Genomic DNA, 19,435 nt, shown 5'->3' with positions numbered 1-19,435 from the left:
CATGGACTTGTTTGTATGCGTGTATGTGTGTGTATATAGGTTTGTACATATGCGTGTGAGTGCATGGATATATTCCCAAGTTCTCTGCTGAACAAACCAGACCCGCAGACAATAAATGCCATAGCAATGAGCCCATCTAGCACCCAGATCTTGGTCTCTAATATCATTCCCCTCTAAACAGGAATCAGGGCTCTTCAGAAAAATGGCAGGTTCCAGGACTTGGGTACAAATGAGACTGGAGCATCTTGTGCCAGAAAGACGCTTAATGATAATAATAATGCATGAATGGATGGATGATAGGACCTCCAACAAGTGTAAAAGGAGCTCCCACTGACCAATTTAGGGACAACTTGAGCAGGAAGACTCAAAAATAGTAATGAATTGTAAACCACTGGAAAAAAAATCTAAGGAATTCATGAGTCCACACCAAAAAAAGATAAATAAGTGGGGTAGCAGGGAGGGCTGTTTTTGACAATAGCAGGTCAGGTGTCAAATGTGGAGGGAGTGCTGGAGTTGGGATCACCATGGAACTGCTGGGTCAAGCAAGAGCCATCACTGGCTACTCTATCTGGGTCAGGGTAGATGAGGAGCTGGGTATTTGCACAGTCCAAAATGTCTCCTCACAGACTGATAATTAGCTGCAAGGGGCAAAGCAGTCATTACACCGTGACAAAATCATTCAACCCTTTGTCTGGGTGATCAAAATGAGTACCATCAGTGAGGGAGAACGGGGCATCGTGGGCCTCCCAGTGTGACGCCCTGAGGTCACGGCTCACCCGTGGAGTACTGGGACTGAGAACGCGGACCCTGAACCCAATCACGAGGAAATATCAAACAAGCCCAAGGTGAGAGATGCTCTATTAAAAACAATGGGGGGAGATGAATTCCTCAGAAATGTCAGGGTCATCAAAGACAAAGAAAAGCTGAGGCAGTGATCCAGATTAAAGGAGGCAAAGAGACATGGCTACTTAATGTGACAGGAACCCTGGACCAATCCCAAGGTGAAAAGGGAAAATGCTCTAAAGGACGTCACTGGATCAACTGACAAATTTGGGGCACAAACAGTAGATTAGATACAATTGTGTATCTTTGTTAAATTTACTAAACGAATATCTGTACTGGGATAAGACAGCATCTCTATTCTTAAGCAATACATTCTAAAGTATTTATGTAGGAATAAAACGCAGTGACACAGCTAACTTACCTACAGATGGTACATGTTAATGGGAGGTGTATGTAGCTAAGAGGCATAGGGCTGTTCTTTGTACTTTTATATGTGCATTTTTTCTGTAAGTTCAAAATAATTTCCAAATAAAAGTTAAAACAGAAAAAATATGGTGTGCTGCTTCTGCATTTGACATTTTGGTTTGGGTTTAGACACAAAAAATAAATGTCTAGCCTTTCCATCTGTGTGACTGACACTGGAGAGACCTCTGGATCTAGAAGAATGGGAGTACAATTTTGCAAAAGGGCTTGTGTCCAGACATCATAGGCAGAAATGCCCTCGCCACCTACCTGGGAGTAACTTGCTCTCACTGGGTCAATCAGTGCAAAAGTTTATCACACAGCAGGTCTTGGATGCTTAGGATAAGGTTTGACTTAATTTTAAACACAGGCCCTTTTTTTTTAAGTACCCCAGACTTTTGTTTAATGAAAGTCCTTTATTTTTAATGCACTCTTTTGATGTGTACTTAAAACATATTCCAACATCAAGAAGTGTGAGCTTTTTAATGGCAAAAACTTACCGAGGTTCATAACCCCTCTTAAAAAGAGCCTCTTCTATTTTTAATTATGGCAAAACACTATGAAACAATTTTAGGTCACAGACATTCACACACAGAAATCTAATCATGAAAGCAGTGGGTGGCTTCCCTGCTTGCCTGGTGATGCTAAAAAAAAAAAAAAAGACCCTTATGAGCCCCATCAATAAGGGAGTAAAATCATTTTGGTTCTCATTACAGTTATATGGAGGAAATATTTTTATGTTTTAATTTAAAGATATGGCTCCAAATAGCAAAGGGCTCAGTTAATATCCTGAAACAAGATTCTCCAACCTTGCAGATTTGTACTGGGAATGGCTTACAGCTGACTTTCTAAATAGGAAGCTGTATAATTAATGACACCCCGCAAGATCTCAGCTGAGCAGGAATGAGACTGGTGATAAAATTAAAATAAAATATTAATAAAATGGACTCCAGTACAGTCAATAATCAGTAATCAAAACCAACTGCACCGCAGTGCGGGAGGCCTATTTAATTTGCAGTTTTACTCGGCACACACATCCGTGATCACCGGGGGCCACTTGGGTTGCTTTACAGGGCCGAGGTAACAAGACTTAGCCATTACTAACAGGCTTTTTGCAGCTGCCAAAGAACTCGGGGTCAGAGATCGGGTCCATGAGGTATGATCGAATAATATTAGCCCGTAAACCTTTCGGTGCCTCATTGGTCATTTTCACTCCATTCTGCAGTACAGACACGGGGAAGTTTGGAGACGGGTAACTTGTCAGCCAAATTCGGAAATCTGGATGTGTTGTTTCTACACTCAACTCCTGCAACAAAAGAAAGATACAAAAGGTGTATAAAATGCAAGGAAAATCTCTAGATCATACGTGCGTGGGCTGGGCTGGAAGTGGGAGGAAGCATTTTTACAAAACAGGGCTTATTGCTGCAGTCTAAGGCAGAAGCCTTAACATCTGATTCTGCCGGAGAAACAAACCTACTTCACTGAGAAGACCCAGGGTGCTGTCACTCTCCCTGATACAATTCCATTACATGGCTGTAAGGTTTACAAAGGCATTATGGAATTCAGAGTTGGCCACAATAAAGACTAAGAGATTTCAAAAATTTTCATATCTTTGCTGATGTTGCTGAAATATTTACAGAAATAATTCTCTGCCCCAGAGCTAGGTTAAGAATGATGCCTCCTTGCTGTAGCCAGGTTGTGAGAATAAGCAATGAACTAAGACAAACCAATATTAAACCAAGTAAGGATGGAAAAAACAAAAGACCATTTAGAAAGGTAAGGGGAACTGGTATACCCTGAAACATGAAAACTTATCACGGATTAGCATACCTGTTTAAAGGGAGCCAGGCCTGCACTGTGGAGGAGGAGATAACACTCACTCATGACAGAACCTTGAAGGACCTTGGAATAATTATCATGGGCCCCTCCCTCTCTCCTGTTCCGTTGCACTCCCTACTGCTACCTCCTGCAATTGTCCATGTCAGTGGTATATAAGTTTTTTAAATTGCAAATCTTTGTCAGTAAAAAAAAAAAATTTTGAGCACTCATGGGGTGAAGGGTGGGTGAGGGAACTGGAAGGATACACAGGTACCCACGTTCATTAATGAATGGTGAAGCCACCATCTTTTCCTCCTACCAGCTACCGTATGCCCAGTGACTTAAGTAGCCTGACTCATGGGACTTTGAACCAAGTTCACCATCCCGTGGGGGAAGCTCTTCTCTCTTGGATGATGGGTATATATGATACAATTCAACAGGTCATGAGAACAGCTTAGAGAGAGAGGAACCCTGAGGAAACAGGCACTAATATAAAACCTCTAAGAGAAGGCCTGAAGCATGAGATGTTGTCAAGGCAATACTATTAAAGAATAGTTTTTCAATTAGTAAAAACATCTATTTTGGAGGCCTATACTCTTGTGAAAGGGTGTTCTCCCAGTGAAAGTGAAAGAAAGTACAATGGCTGGTGCATGGAAGTCAAGATGGAAAGTGGCCGCAGATGAAACCCGAGAGGCAGACGAAGGTCAGGTGGAGAAGGGTGTTGTATGGAGAAGGGGGCATGAACCTTGTCTTCAAGCAATGGCAAGCCACTGAAAGGTTTGAAGTGGTGAAGCAATCAATATTCATTCACTGGTTCAGTAAATACGTACTGATGATGTCATATGGGCCAGGCACTATTCAAGGGCTAGAGGTAAACCAGAGAACAAAACAGTGCTTACACTCCAGTGGGAGATACAGACAAAACAAAGTGGTGACAAGGGGCATAAAGAGCCATGCAGTCTGCTCCTTAAGGTGTCAGCTGGATGTCTGGGTAGTGCAAGTTATAGCTACCTTAGAGACAGAGTAAATCTAGTAGCCCGAGGGACCCAGTGAGGAGAGGGCAAGGGTCACGGGGAATTATAATGGATGGACGTATTTTTCTCCATGTTTGTTGAAATCAAGCGCCAGGTTTTCTGTTTACTCAGCTGAGCTAGGGTTTTCTTCCTGGAATTTCTGCCCACCAAAACAGGAAAGCACCGTGGCCCGCTGCACGGGGGATGGGAGGGGGGCTCCTTCGGCTTCAGACTGATCCTCTGCAGCAGGGTCACTGGCTAAGTGGGTGGGAAGTGAGTTGCAGAAAAGTTACATCCTCAAAGCCTTTGGGTAGAGGGGGCCACACAAATTTCACCCTGAAAATCCTCCTCTGTTGATTTTGGTCCACTGCTGTAAAAAGTAACTTGGTTTCTGCCTACCCTGTAGTTTATTCCCAACTTTGAGGCTGCTTGTCTGGATTAAGGATTATTTCTGACCCACAGGATGAGCCCGTATCCCTAGGAGGAGGGATTCGGCAAGGCCTGACAATGTGTTTTCTCATCCTCTGGTTCCCAGCGTGAGCCCATCTCCCCTGTAGTCCAGCCCTACCACTGACCTGTAACCCTTAAAGCAGAGGACAGGAATGGAGTTGCTTAGATGGTGTGTCTACTGCTAATTACACTGGGGGACTACAGTCTTATAAAAATAAACTTGCACTTTTACCTCACAAACTTTCTCGAGGGTTGGCATCCAAGACGTGGCAAGGTGGCAATTCTGAAGAACCACCCAGGTTCCTTCTTTGATAGCTTTTTCTAACATCTTCATCGCTATGGGCCCTTGGCCTTGACCAAGAGACAAAGAGCTAAGTTTTGTTCCCCCATATCCCTGTATACGAGAACAGTGAAGAGATTATTTAAAAATCACATTTTAAAGAGGAATCAATATTATCATTGCAGGAAATGTTAGTATTAAAAATAAAAAGCAAGCCAATTTATGTAGGAAACAGCCATGGTAATAAATGAAAAACTCCCTAGGACCTTTGATTGTTGAGATCAGGGACAAAAAAAAATTAACTTTTAATACCAGGAGGAGACGAAGAGCCTGGCTATCACACAGCAGCTCCTAAAATCCAAAGCCGAAAACTATGAATAGACAAGTGAACTTAGCCTGTTTCCTCCAGATCTTTGAATAATTGTATTTTAACTAATTTGGTTATTGCATACAATTCAGAGGGAAAAAACCATTAGCCCCTAGTCCCATTCAAGTTTACTTAAAAAATTCTGTGGGAAATGTTTGCCTGGAATACATTTCTCCTACATCCTAGTTCATCTACAGTTTCTCGGCAGGGTGTCCAGGACTCCTTGGTCTCTTCATTTCTAGGGCAGTTACCACCTGAATGCCTCTTTGGAAGAGGTTTTGAGTTTTGGGAGCCGTAGGCCCTGTCTGAGGGTCCCCAGCTTACTGACACAATCAGGTTGAAGCAACAGAACACAAAACAGAGTTTTAAGGTACCTGGTCATCAGCAAATTTTAGAAGGGCTGCCATGGGGTCCGCTCCCGGAGACAGCACAAAAATCAACGGTGCACAGCAGTTACTATCCGCAAATGCCTTGGACAGATCAAATGGGGGTGGTTCAATGAATGCACGTCCCAGTCTGTTGGTTATAAATTCTTGCAGCATTGGAATAATCTAGAAAGGGACAAGAATATATTTGGAGGAATATACAAAATCTGCCTAAAACCTTAAAGATTTCACATTCAAAGGTATTTTAAAATAAAGGACACGACCTATGTTCACTTAGATATTGATAAATGTTGGTAAAGAGGCAAAGCTATCACTTTATATAGTTGTATTTTAGATAGAAATTCTGCATTATTTAAATAATAAAAGGTGGATGGTTAGTGATGCCAGAACTCAAACGCATTTTTCTTCCTTTCACTGAGTACTTAACACATTGTGGATAAAGAATATAAGAAATCTTAACTCTTAAGTTTTAAAACACTATGTTCCAAACTCAACAACTCAAAAGTAGAAAATTCTAGTATGATTTATATAATACTATACCACCAAGAAAGAACTGATTTGGCTGAAAAAAAAAGAAAGAAAAGGAAAGGAACTGTGAAACAGAAACAAGTCCTATTCCCAAGAAACAGGCAAAACCGCTTTGCAGAAACTTTCTGACATGTCTGTGCATTTTCTGGGAGTGTGTTTGAGACAGAGCAGAACTTTGAGGTTAGGGGTCCCTCTCAGGCACTGATGTGGGAGTAGAATTGTATTAAGCAGTACGGCTGATGTACAACACCAGACACATCATTCCTTCTTCTGATGAAGGGTTTACACCTGGCATCTCTGGGCAGTGGCTCCAGCTAACCACGACTCAGGTGTGAGCCAAACAAGTGATAAACATAGGCTTAATAAACAAACGTCCCTGTATCTAGCATAACAAAGTACCTAAACATATCCCAGGAAGAGGAGTAATGGAGTGACAGGAACATAAAGAATTTTTTGGAAGTTTCAGAATCACTCCAACTGGACACCTGCTTATATCCAAGGATGGAATTTTGTGTCCACACAATGCTCCAAATTAGGATGGCAATTCCACCAGCTCTCTTTTCTGAACTTAAAGCAAACTGGAGAAGCAATCTGCAGATACCAAGATTCTCAGAAAGATGGTCTTTTCTGCTAAGCAGACATTTCTCCAAAGAAGACATGCAGATGGCCAACAGGCACATGCAAAGATGCTCAATTTTGCTAACTAGTAGAGAAATGCAAATCAAAAGTACAATGAGGTATCACCTCACACCAGTCAGAATGGCCATCATTACAAAGTCTACAAGTAATAAATGCTAGAGAGGGTGTGGAAAAGAACCCTCTTACATTTTTGGTGGGAATGTAAATTGGTGCAGCTACTATCAAGAACAGTACTGAGGTTCCTTAAAAAACTAAAAATAGAGGTACCATATAATCCAGCAATCACACTCCTGGGCAAATATCTGGAGAAAACTCTAATTTGAAAAGATATATTCAACCCAATGTTCATAGCAGCATTATTTACAATAGCCAAGACATGGAAGCAACTTAAATGTCCATCGACAGATGACTGGATAAAGATGTGGTATATAAATATAATAGAATATTACTCAGCCACAAAAAAGAATAAAATGCCATTTGCAGCAACATGGATGGACCTAGAGATGATCATATTAAGTGAAGTCAGAGAAAGCTCCTTTCTATGGTATGCTAATATCATTTTGCTTTGGAAAATCATTCTTTTCAAAGTATAACAGCCATATATTATTTTTAAATATATAGATTCCAAAGTCAACAATTTGTCACTAGAAATTAAAATACCTGGTAACAGCCAAATTGAAGGCTTTGAGGTTTCTAGTAATCTCAGAGCATACCACTAATTATGTCTCTATTAGGGATTATGGGTGTGATAGTACGAATAATGGTAACTAGTAATCACTTAGGAAAAACTGAATTACCCTGTAGTAGCAAACAATTTCCAGATCTCCGTGGTTTAACACAACAAAAGCTCATTTCCTGTCCCAGCAAAGTCATCCAGGTGCCCAGGCAACTAACTCTCCCTGCGCTGGCTGGGCAGTGCAGCCTGTTTATGGCATTTAAATATCAACAGGGGGTTCCACAATTTTGACAGCAGGGGATTACTCTGGGTAATCTCACACTGGTAGTTACATGCTTCTGCCCTGACACTTCTGCTTACATTTCACACGCGAAAGCAAGGTTTATGGCCACAATCCCCCCACCTCGAGTGTACGCAGGAGAGCAGAATCAGAAACTCTTACTCTGGTAAATTGCATTAATGTCTACACTGATCCACCTAGCCAAGGAAAACTCTAGAGGAGATATGGAAACATATAGGAAAAAGTTATAAGACGAGGTGCTAAAGCATTGTACCGAGTAGCTAAGACAAGCATGAAACTGTAAGTTCAACCTCAATTGATTGAAAAACAAACAAAAAGATACAAACACAAATCCCTCAGCTTGACTATCTAATTCCATCCCCTCCGTCAAACACACTTTAAGAAGAGAGTGATTATGGAAAGTAATATCTGATCTATTTGGTAGCTCAGCATATTTTCAGATTAAAATGTCAAAGTTTTAAACACATAAAACTGGGGAAGAGATAGTTATAAACTACTGCAATTAGGAAATAGCTCATTAATCATTTTTAATGAAATTCAACATAAAATATGAACAGAAATGTCTTTGTCAAATATTGAGGGGAGAAGGCCAACGGTACACACAGAATCATTTAGGATAACAGTCTTTAGCTTAGAAAACAAACTGAAAATCTTTGAAAATTTCTGATAAAAGATTATACAGGAGGAAGCCGTATTAGGCAAGAGTTTGAAGCATTTCATATTCTTCCACATTTAATACTTGAAGTGAAAACTTCCGAGGCTTAACACTAAAGTGTCCACGAAGACTGATTTTTAAAAGGGCCACCACAGGGGAGGATGTTTTGTCAATTTAACAACGATTCCTCCACAATTGTAGGCACTCCCAGTACCTAAGAGCTGGGCAGGACTATGACTTGCAGGGATTCTCGGCACTTTGCGGGCCCCTTCTTCCATCGATGAATATAAAAAGTTGTATTTTACAACTGTTCTGGTTTAATTACAAATATAATACAGACTGATTTGTTTTCTGTTTCTAAAAGAAATTAAAACATTGTCATGAACCCCTAAGGGTATTGGGGCCTTAGGCCTTGTGCCCAGTGGACACTTTGGCCCTGGCTAAGACCAAACTGCCAACTCACGCAAGAATTACCTGTGCTCCTGGAGCAGACTATGGTTTACAGAGAAAAGAGGGCCTCTATCTTACATTATTACTGATGCGTAGAAAAACCATTTTTTTTTTAAATAATGTTTTCATTATCTAAGTTCAGTTTTTTTTTGGTTAGAATGGAAGTATTATCTTACATTCCTTAGCAACTCAAATTGTGAATACAGTTAAGTTTTGAAAGAATTATGTATTACTTTTACTTGAATAGTAACAGTGGACAATTAGGATATTTTTTCAATTTTTTACCAACACTCCTAAAGTCTACATTTTTCTCAGAGTATGTGGGTTTCTCTGCAGACATGGTTCATTATACTTGAGTGAATAGTTCGTTGTCTCAGAGTTTAATAATACAAATGAGGTTGTCGATGATACTGAAATTCGCTGATATAACAGGTCAGCAGATTCACTGGTTATATAATTTATTATTTAAAGAAATGAAAACTAACAATATTGACATTTTCCTTTGTAGTCAGCAATGATGAATGTCTTAAAAACAATATTCTACTAGCTTTCCAAAGGCCAACAAAGAACTGTGTCTAAGATAGCATTTGAGAAGCCAGAAATTCTAGTGAATCAGTTTCATGTAAACACCATTGACTAATTTCATTGACACAATAAGAATAAAAATAAAATTACTGCCTGTAAAGGAAGTAGATTGTGAGGTACTGGGGAAGCCTACGTTAAAAGGAAGAATAACAACATAAATAAAACTATAAAATAAAATCTGGTTAGTGACTCATTTAGTGTGGTTTTAATAAATACACAAACTTTTTGCAAAATAGCTGCATTGGAAGGAAGTGGTGTTATTTCCACCAGGCTCCTTCCCCTCCCCCCCATGATTACATATGGAAACACCTATTTGGCTGGACTGCATAGAGAGGAGGGACGCGAATCACTGGACAGCTTTCAAAGCTCACATTTACCTTGTCTGGCCTCAAGCAACGAATGATAAGCATCCTTTGAAACTCACTTGTTTTATCTTCCCAGTCGTCAGGGAAGACCTCATGATGTGGTTCCTAAAATGACAGTGGATATAATTCAATGTTATCTGGAAGATTATTTCTTTAAAAAACCCAGTATTTTGACTTTTAGACCAACTTTTAGAGAACACATATAATGACCAAGAGAAATCAAGAATGCTAATGTAAATTTTATTAGGTTGGGGGAATGTCATGAAATAAGATCTGAAAAGAAAATTTAAAATGCCAGTACAAAAATCAAAACTAGGACATGAATTAAGCAAGTGAATGTCAATATAAATATTGATCAATAGACAAAATGAACCCTCTTGTTAAAAAAATAAATGTGCATTAGGAACGTTTTTCCCACTATTTCTCCAAAAGCATTTTTAAAACCTACCAACTGCTCTTATTATTTATTTATAAAAATAAACATTTATTACAAAAGAAGAAGGATGTCATACTAAAGCTTATTGTGCTATTTCTTGTTTTGAACAATTTTTGATTTTTTTTAAATAAAGGGGTATTTGAGAATGTGTATAGTAAAGAAGAAGCCAAAAGAGTGTGATGAAAAATATACAAGAAGAGAGGTATCAAGATCCCAGGAGAAGGGATAAACATTGAAAAAGAAAGAGACATTTGTACCTTTGAAACTTCAGGAAAGGCTATGCAGGATCTCAGATATGTAGGATGCTTCAGTGGAGTAAATAAAATTTCTATTTAAACTAGAAAGAACTACTCCACAAAAACATATTCGTCTCTGGGAAGTATATTTTTATTACTAAAAAAGAAGAGATCCAGCCCAAAATATCTGAATTCATGTGCAGACACAATCTCATCATCATGTGTTAATAAAACAAATAGGTAACCAAATAAAAAGTGTTCTCCACACGTCTGGCTCTTTCTCTCCTCCTCCCACCTCCCCCAAACGGTGCTGTTGCTTATTAAACCCAAGGAAAGCAGAATGTCAAGAGAGTAGAATCAATAGAAAAAATTAACTGGGAATTGGCAAAATATTAACCCTTGTGCTAAAGAAAAAGTGAGGGAAGGCAACAGTTTCCATGCATTCCAGGAGGGAAGTTGAGAATCACGATACATGTTAGCTGTGACAGTCTCCGATTAGCAAGACAGGGTCTCATGAAAATCATTTGAGAATTATTAGCCTTTCCCTCTTCTCAAAGGACAAAAATATTAATTTGTATTTGGCATTCAGAAAATCTAAACAGTAGCTGTTGTGTAAAATTTTAACTCATTTGCCATTATGATTGCCAAAGTCTAAGTTGATAATCAAAACCTGGCATGGAAATTCAAAAAGAGTATTTTTAAAGACCACGCAGCTTTTTTGCATCTCTACACATTTCAAAGAATTTGAATAGAAGTGAAAACACAACCGCCAGTTTAGAAGGTGGGGATAATTTACTCGAAACATTGATTTTAATATCTGACCAGCTATTTAAAGCATCCTTTAATCTTGTTTTTAGTCAAAGATAAGAATAAATTATTTGGCATAATTTTCCCCATTTTAAAACTTTGAAATAAGCAAGAGGGTTAAAAACATACCAAACTATCATATACTTTTTTCCATCCATCCTTTAAGTGCATAAACTCCCTACGAATGGTTTTGAAGGCAGGTAAATCATCTAGTCGACAGATTTCATCCCAAGATTTTTGAGGAAGCCATGTACAGGGGTTGGTATAAGGATTGTCCAGTCCAATGCCACCGGTTAGCAGAAATCTCCACTCAGCTTTATTAATCTTTGGAAAACAAAGTAGAATGAACAGAGATGAATTCATCATGTACAGAGTAAATTCATAAGCATTTTGAAATAATTGACTGATTTTCAAGTTTTAGGTGTGGTCCCTATACAATTCTACAGTTACTGGTATAGCTCAGTATCTGCTCATAAGAAAACAGTTGTATCCATTATAACGAGTTTTCAAAATCGTTCCATTCTAGACAGATGCTGTTTGTTCATTTTCTTCCAGAATTAATGATCTAAACATGAAAATTTGAATTTATTCTATTTAAATATATGCTTTCCAAAGTGACTGCTTAGAGTTTTACTGGCTCTAAAAATTGTGGCAAGACAGACAGCCATCAACCTGCCATGTTTTCAATGATTTTCCATAAAATATAATGAGGTACTGCTTGAAATTTTTCCAAGAAATGCAAAAATGAAGAATTTACTCCTTCAGAATTCAACTAATACATCACCATATGAAATCAATAAATCTTAAACACATAAGTGCATAAAGTAGTGAATTTATACAATACCTCTCTTCCATTCTGAAAGTGCTTCCTATAGTTTAAGTAAATAGATTTGAAACAGCAGAAATTAATAGTATTGTTAAGCCCAATGGTTAGATTTGATGAACTTGCAAAAATTCCTGAAAACATGACCATTTATACTATTACTTGGTGTACATATATCAATATACTTGGTACATTTATGGGCATACTTATATGAGATTCTGATAGAAACTACTTTAAACTAAAACATACAAAATTTTAAGTAGTAATATATAATGAACTCTACTTATTTTCCACCTCTGTGAAATTCCATCTAGTTGTGATGCCTTGCCTTAACTATGATAGTTATTATTAATGACCTATTTATAGGGGGAGGGTATAACTCCGTGGTAGAGGGCATGTTAAGCATGCATGGGGTCCTAGGTTCAATTCCCAGTACTTCTGTTAAAAAATTTTTTTTTCAATAAATAAGCCTAATCACCCCCACCCAAATTAAAAAAAAACAAGCTGTGGCACTTACCTTTTAAAAAACGAACTATTTACAATCCTTTTATATATATTCCCATATAAATTCACAAATTAATGAATTGACATTAATATGGTTTTTTCCCCTACAAATTAAAACAGTACTGACCAAACGATCATGTATCAGCAGATTTACAGTCAGACAAAAGGAAAAGAGGAGTTTATCCTTTTCAAAGAGGGATCGGCAGACGTTAACATAAAGGGAGTAAGTGAAGTGATCCTTGAGAATTTGAAGCCTAAGGGTCAACAGAAAGAAAAGTAAATAAATAAAAATGCATTATCCTTTCAAAAAAAAAAAAGCTCTTAAGGAAACCTATTATAAACCGTTTAGATGTATGCTCTTCTAATATGCTTTCTGGTCAATTACTTCCCAATCAAGGATCCTCATTAACTGGGGGCACCAATTTGACAGCTGCACAGTGTAGGACACCTCAGTAGCATCGCATTTTTACCGTCAACTGACTTTTTAAAAAACTTAATCTTCTTTTTGGAAAAAAAAGCCAATGCATGGCATATTAATCTATTACATTTAATAGCCTTTGGACAACTTTTAACTGTAAGATATTTCTTGGGGGTAAAATTGGATTTCCTCATTCCATAAACACTTCCAAATGTTTTATGCTATGTATTAAATGAACAAACTAAAGTTAATAGTTTCTTTTTCAATTAACATTAAGTTTAGTAATATGCTACTCTGCTCATAAATCCATAAAAGCCAGAGAAATTACAAAACCTGAGAGATAAAAACCACATAGAGAAAACATAGAAATGTGAATAATCACAGTATTTGCAACTAACACTTTCCTAACATAGTAATTCTTAACATGAACATACCACTTTAAGCATTTTCACTAATTACCTCATGAGGGGTAAACTACCACTGAAAGAAACATTTTTTAAGTATTTTTATTATATAGGTTACAACAGTTATAACAGAAATAAAAAGTTGGCTGAAAACGTGTAGAGAGCTAAGGACTGACATAGATTAATGACCTGAATTATTTAAGCAGGTCAATTATCTAAAGGGAAAATTAGCACATTTTGATTATGATTACGCAAAATTATCTAAGTGCTTCTTATGTGTCTAGAATTAAACAATCTAGCAGTACAACCACAGCTTTCCAGGCTGACAGTCTCCGCTGCAGTCCATCCAGCTCCAGTTTTTTCCTTGCCTTTCTATTTCTTTAACTATGTTATCCCCTGTCAGCATCTCATAAAAAGAATTACAACAAATTGATATATTTTATTTCTAATTGAGAACTCTGAAAAAGACTTGGTAGACAGGGCCTTGAAACTAGTTACTAAAATACAGCTGAATTCTTTGAAGGTTTAAAATAATCATATTTCTGTCCGCATCTTTATGCTAATAGGTGGTGTTTTCACACTTGGTATTTAATTTCTCTCATCAGTAACAGCACAATTAATACAGGGTGACTCAGATTTGGTCTCTCTAGAATAAAATGAAAAGTTCTGCACTTTAAGACAAATTTCCTCTTGTAGCTAGGAAGATCGAAGGGAAAATTATATGGCTTAATCATATTAGAACTTCAAGTTCAGTCTCACTGGTGATAAAAATGCATATTTAAATATGATATTTTAATAATCAGTTACAGTGTAAAAGAGAATAAAAATGAACATTTTCAATGCTGATGCATGACACAGTGTTATAAGATCGTTCATGCTCTCTGAACATGTACATTTGAATAACCTTACAGGAAAGGAATTCATACCAGGAGTCTGAAAGAAGACAACCCCTTTGTCATAATTCTGGGATTCAGCACGAGGAAATAATCAATGATGTGGACCTTTACATTTATTGCAGTATTATTTATAATACAAAAGCCGAAGACTGCTTTCAAGTCTTACAATAAGAAAATTATGGTGCATTCATAAAAAGGTATATAGTATTGTACAGCTACTAAAATTATGTCAGAAGAGTATTTAATAACATGGGGAAATTATCTTGATAGAGGTAGAAGGAAAAAAAACTGTGTGTGTGGCATGAATGTGTGATCTTATGTGTATTTTTGAGAAAGATTTCAGTTTGATTCCTGTAACAGAGCTATGTCCTATTCAATTTTTGTTTCTGTACTTAAGTATTTTTTGCTAGTTACTTATTCTGCTATAATAAATTCTGATGCATTAAAAATTTTATAAAACACAGATGACCCAAATTATTAGGCTATTTCATAGCATATACCATAATAGTTGTAACATGTTTGGTGTCAAAGTGAAATTGTAATTATTATGAATAACAACCATCAGAAGACAAACAAAATAGAAATAATTTTTAATCTCTGAGTAAAAGGAAATGAGATAATTTTAGGCTAATATTAAGAGTCTCAAACTATTTAGTAGCATGGTTTTAATAGTCACAAGCTTTCTATGTCTTTGTTACAGCTATAATCCAATAGCTGGCTAAAGTCCACAGGTTATCTGATTTCTTTTCCCCTAGATTTACTGAGGCATCATTGACAAGCAAAAATTACATATATTTAACAGGTTATCTGATGTTTACCAATGATTGACAGATAAACAATTCCTATGAGAACTCTAAATTCTGAAGATTAAACAAAACTACTAAAAGAGTCTCTTTTGATATGGCCACTTTGAAACCCTTATTTGGCAATTTTTACTAACGTAGAACATAAGCATTCCCTGTGATCATCAAATCCATTCTTGGATATGGACCTGCCAGACACTGGTACATACAAGAGCCACACACAAGAGTGTTCAAGGCAGCAAAAATTTATAATAGCCCCAAACTGGACGCTACCCAAATGTCCTCAACAGGAGAGTGAATGAATAATTTGTGGTATAGGAAAGGATAAATAAAAATAAGAAGTTTAATTTTTTTGTATTGAAAATGAAAAAAAGATTTCGCTCTCCTTTTTCTTAGAAAATTTACTTTTGAAAATTTAAAATTAAAAGTACTTTCTCCTCTCTTTGAAATGTATATAAATTCTTGTGAAAACTAGGAAGGACTCTCATTAGAGTCATGACCCAAGAATGTCTTTCTCAAGGACCTGGGAGACATCTTCATGGGCTAACTTCATTGGCACCTGGTTCCTAGTTGCAAAACTATCTCCAGTCATAAAAATAAGAAATATTTGTTTTTCCTCTGGATGGAGCCAGGTTTGCTAACCGAGCCGGTAAAGTGAGGAGAGGATTTCTGTCTTTGCAGTCTCTTGGAGGATTGCCGGTGATGCGATTCACATTCTGGTTTAACACTTATCCAGTCAAAAACTATTCTCTTTCTCTACTACTTTGTGAAGAAAATTTCTGGATTGGGAGAAGGTTTGCTTTTACACTTCCCCAACAGCAGACAAGCACATGAAATATTATTTAACGATGAAAGTCAACCAACCACTGCACTGTACAAAATAACATAAATTTCACAAACACAATGTTAAGCGCAAGATACCAGAGCCCCCCACCAAAAAAAAAACATAGACCTTGTGATTTCATCTATATGATATTCTAAAACAGGCAAAAGTCATCTCTGGTGTTCAAAGTCAGGACAGTGATTACCTTGGGGGACAGGGGTTTTGGTGACTTGAAGGGGACAGAGTGGTTTCTGGGCTGTTGTTAATGTGCCATGTCTTGATCTGGGCATTGGTTACAGAGATGTGCTCACTTATGAAAATTCATAAAGCAAATATTTTTGATTTCTGCGTGTTTCTATGTGTTTAATAATAATGTCAAAAATTTTCAAATTATTTTTTTTCTATTTATTCTTTGGACATATTTTCAAGATCACTGTGGTCATATGATTTTCATTGTTCCTAATCAAAGGAGTTTAACTAAAAAAGAAACAGGCACATTTTTGTTTTCTGGATTTCATTCAAATCTTATAGCTGGGTAAAAGCAATTGATTTCTATAAATCATAAGGGCTAGATCATAGTTATGAAAAACAGATGTCATCTCTGTGGATGTGTCCTAATTTGATATAATGAGATAATGAAGGAACCAATAATTATTTTAAAGTCTAAAATTGCCCTAATTTTTTCCCAGCCTTGTACACAAAATATGTCTAAGTGACAAAGCAAAGAAAGTTCCTTCTCTAGACTCCAGTACATACCTTGATTTTAAACTAATTAAAATGATCGCATTCTGGTAGTCTTGTTTTAGTGTAAAGCAGAACATCATTTCCTGAGTCATTCCTTATGATTAGTACTGTGGTGAGTTCTAGGTTCTAGGAATTTTTTTTTTTTAAATCCTTGTCTCGGGGAACTCAGAATTTAGTATGGAAAACCAGACAGGCTTGTTCAAGCATATAACACAATGCAAATGGCTGGGAACTTTTCTAAGAAAAGTAACTTAAATGTTTGTTTTCTGTTTTTTAGTAATCCTTGCTAACCTTGAAAAAGTCAGATACTGGAAGAAATAGAGAAAGAAACAACATTTTCAAATATCATAATATAAACAGAAATGTTAAACTCTACCATCTCACATTTCTTCCCTGAAGATACTGTCCTTCCGCCTTCTCTTCTCTTTCCCAGGGGGCAGACATTTGAAAAACTGTTTGCTAGCCTGGTATCAGCCTTACATCTTCATTAGTCTCATACATAGGCTCATAAAATAATGAACGATACTGACCAGAAATTGCTCAGCCTAAGAATACTTAAAATTTAGCAAAATTCTACCATGATAAATGAAAGGAATTCAATTGAGGTTTCACGAGATGAGCATTTTGGATTTCTAAAAAGATAATTCCTAACTGTGAGTGATAAGCAGTGAATCATATTTCCTTCGTGGGTACGAAAGTATCTGTCTTCACAGGGATCAGTAAAGTTACAAAGGGCAAATCTTGCCATTAATGATTTTCTTTGTTCAATTTCACGTTCGATGCTATTAAAAACTCACTTTAATACTAAACTAAAATTTATCTCACTGACAAATAAAATAAAATTTTATTCTCTCATAGATTTACTATTAAGTAGGTCTTAATTTCATTACTTACTTAATAGCTAATAGTAAAATAAAGTGTTTAATGTAAACAAGAATAACACAAATAATCACAACAGATTATCCTTAGAAGCCCTGTCTTCCAACAAATTTTATATATCTGTATACCAAAAAGTGAAATTGTAACTTTTGAAATGCGAACTTACAGAGGGCAAGAGTCATGTCTTTTAGGAGTACAATGTTCTTTTTCCAAAGCTCCAATCATAAATGTATTTTGCAAATGATAAACAGAACTACATTGTAATCCCATATCTCTGTGAGGCATTTCCTGGCAGACTGAATTTGGTCACATCTGCTCAATTTCTAACCCTCAAATTTATTTCTGGTCTCCAATTATTAATCAAGTTCATTTTAGCTACATGGCTGTAAGGCAGACGCCATTCTGAAACAATGAAGCCATCAATTACCACTGATTTTTCATACACAAATTAGTATTAATTCACACTGCTTTTACATACCTTTTTGACAAAATTTCTGATTTCTCTGAATTTTCGATAGAGAGGGTGAAAAGGTTAATAAACCAGGTCAGCGAGTACTGGTACATGGGCTCGATGTTCGCTAGATCAGCAATAGAGAAAAACAGGATGGTGGAGTGAACGGCAATAGGACGATAGCCCATGCGGGTGGCATCAATCTTTTTCTCTGTCTCCTCGGCCACTTCCTGCTTTTGAGAAATCTCATTAGCCAAAGCCTTGGAGGAAGATAATATCTTAATAGCAGTTTCATCTTCTAATATATTGCCTTCCGAAGATGAAAGAACTTCTAAAATCTTGTCTTCTATTTCCTTTAATTGCCTGGAATAAAACACAATTTTAGAAGGAGAAGAAATCACTAAAAATCACTTCGCGTGTCTGTTCTTGGATGAGAAACAAAGAGCGTGTCACCTAAAGAAATGCATCACATTGTGACAAATATCCTTAGTGCTGATGCTGTAACCCTAATTTCTTATCTTGCAAAATGTCAAAAAGACAGGCTTTTCTGCTCCACTTCTTCTTCTAATGCTCATTTACGTGGTAACCAGAGAGAGATAAGGTAAGCCAATCTACTCCGCCATCAAGGTTCTCAGCCCTGAGGGAACAGGAAGTTATCACTCCATTTATTTTCTGAAATTTTTCATGACTTACAAAGCATTACCCTTTTTGCCTATGATCTAGATATTACAAGCAGAAAGTGGAAGGCTACATGCTCATTTACACTGCACTCCAGTGAAAACAGGTAACCTCAGTTACATAATGAATACTACAACTTTTGTGATCAAACTTGGTTGAATAGTTGAAAATATACTGCCTTGACTTGTGGCAGTCCTTCTGATTCTTCCAGTGCCTAAGACCTTATAGGTAAAAATAAACTCTGCAATGCAATTTTCCAAATTAACATAGACGCAAGGTAATACCTTGTATTTTCCACCAAGTCTTTCCATTCAATGCACCTATTAATACCTAACAAAGTAGATCTTTAAAATGTACTTTAATTCAATCTAATTGACCTCGAAACAAGAAAGAATTCATTCTGTGTTTTGCAATATTTAAAACCTTTTGTTTTCAGCTCCTTGTAATATCAAGGCTTGCTTTTCTTCTTCAAGGTCCGGCCTTTCTCGGGCCACCACAATTCCCAAAAGCTGGTCCTGCATCCCCTCAGAGGTGATCATGAAGTTTAATAGTGTCACCTATAAATAAATGAATGAATACACAATGATTACATCATTGTTTCTATGAACAGTGCTTACATGCTTCAAGTTCTGATCTTAAAATTGACTCTATTTATCATAGTAGTATGTGTGAAAAATGGAGTTTGTCCCAACTGTGATTAAGGATATAGGCAAGCTTGATTGTGGATTAAAAACCCACTAAAATTTCTCATGCTCACAAATGTAACACTTCAAAA

The 19,435-nt window shown here is 36.8% G+C and overlaps 1 protein-coding gene across 3 annotated transcripts in view; it reads right to left on the bottom strand.

The window, feature by feature from the left end:
* Positions 1-19,435, bottom strand: part of DNAH7 (dynein axonemal heavy chain 7) — a 209,878-nt gene that overhangs the window by 28,130 nt on the left and 162,313 nt on the right. For all 3 annotated transcript variants that reach the window (XM_072961566.1, XM_072961567.1, XM_072961568.1), the window contains 8 exons: positions 19,084-19,217; positions 18,010-18,345; positions 12,692-12,818; positions 11,367-11,561; positions 9,771-9,863; positions 5,548-5,724; positions 4,759-4,920; positions 2,351-2,551 (listed from right to left, as the gene is read on the bottom strand). In XM_072961566.1, the coding sequence (XP_072817667.1) occupies positions 2,351-2,551; positions 4,759-4,920; positions 5,548-5,724; positions 9,771-9,863; positions 11,367-11,561; positions 12,692-12,818; positions 18,010-18,345; positions 19,084-19,217 (1,425 nt within the window). The remainder of the gene's footprint in view (positions 1-2,350; positions 2,552-4,758; positions 4,921-5,547; positions 5,725-9,770; positions 9,864-11,366; positions 11,562-12,691; positions 12,819-18,009; positions 18,346-19,083; positions 19,218-19,435) is intronic.

The sequence above is a fragment of the Vicugna pacos genome, chromosome 5 (assembly GCF_048564905.1).
Source record: "Vicugna pacos chromosome 5, VicPac4, whole genome shotgun sequence".
Lineage (NCBI taxonomy): Eukaryota > Metazoa > Chordata > Mammalia > Artiodactyla > Camelidae > Vicugna > Vicugna pacos.
Note: the sequence above shows the minus strand (reverse complement) of the source record. Positions and strands in the feature narration are given on the sequence as shown.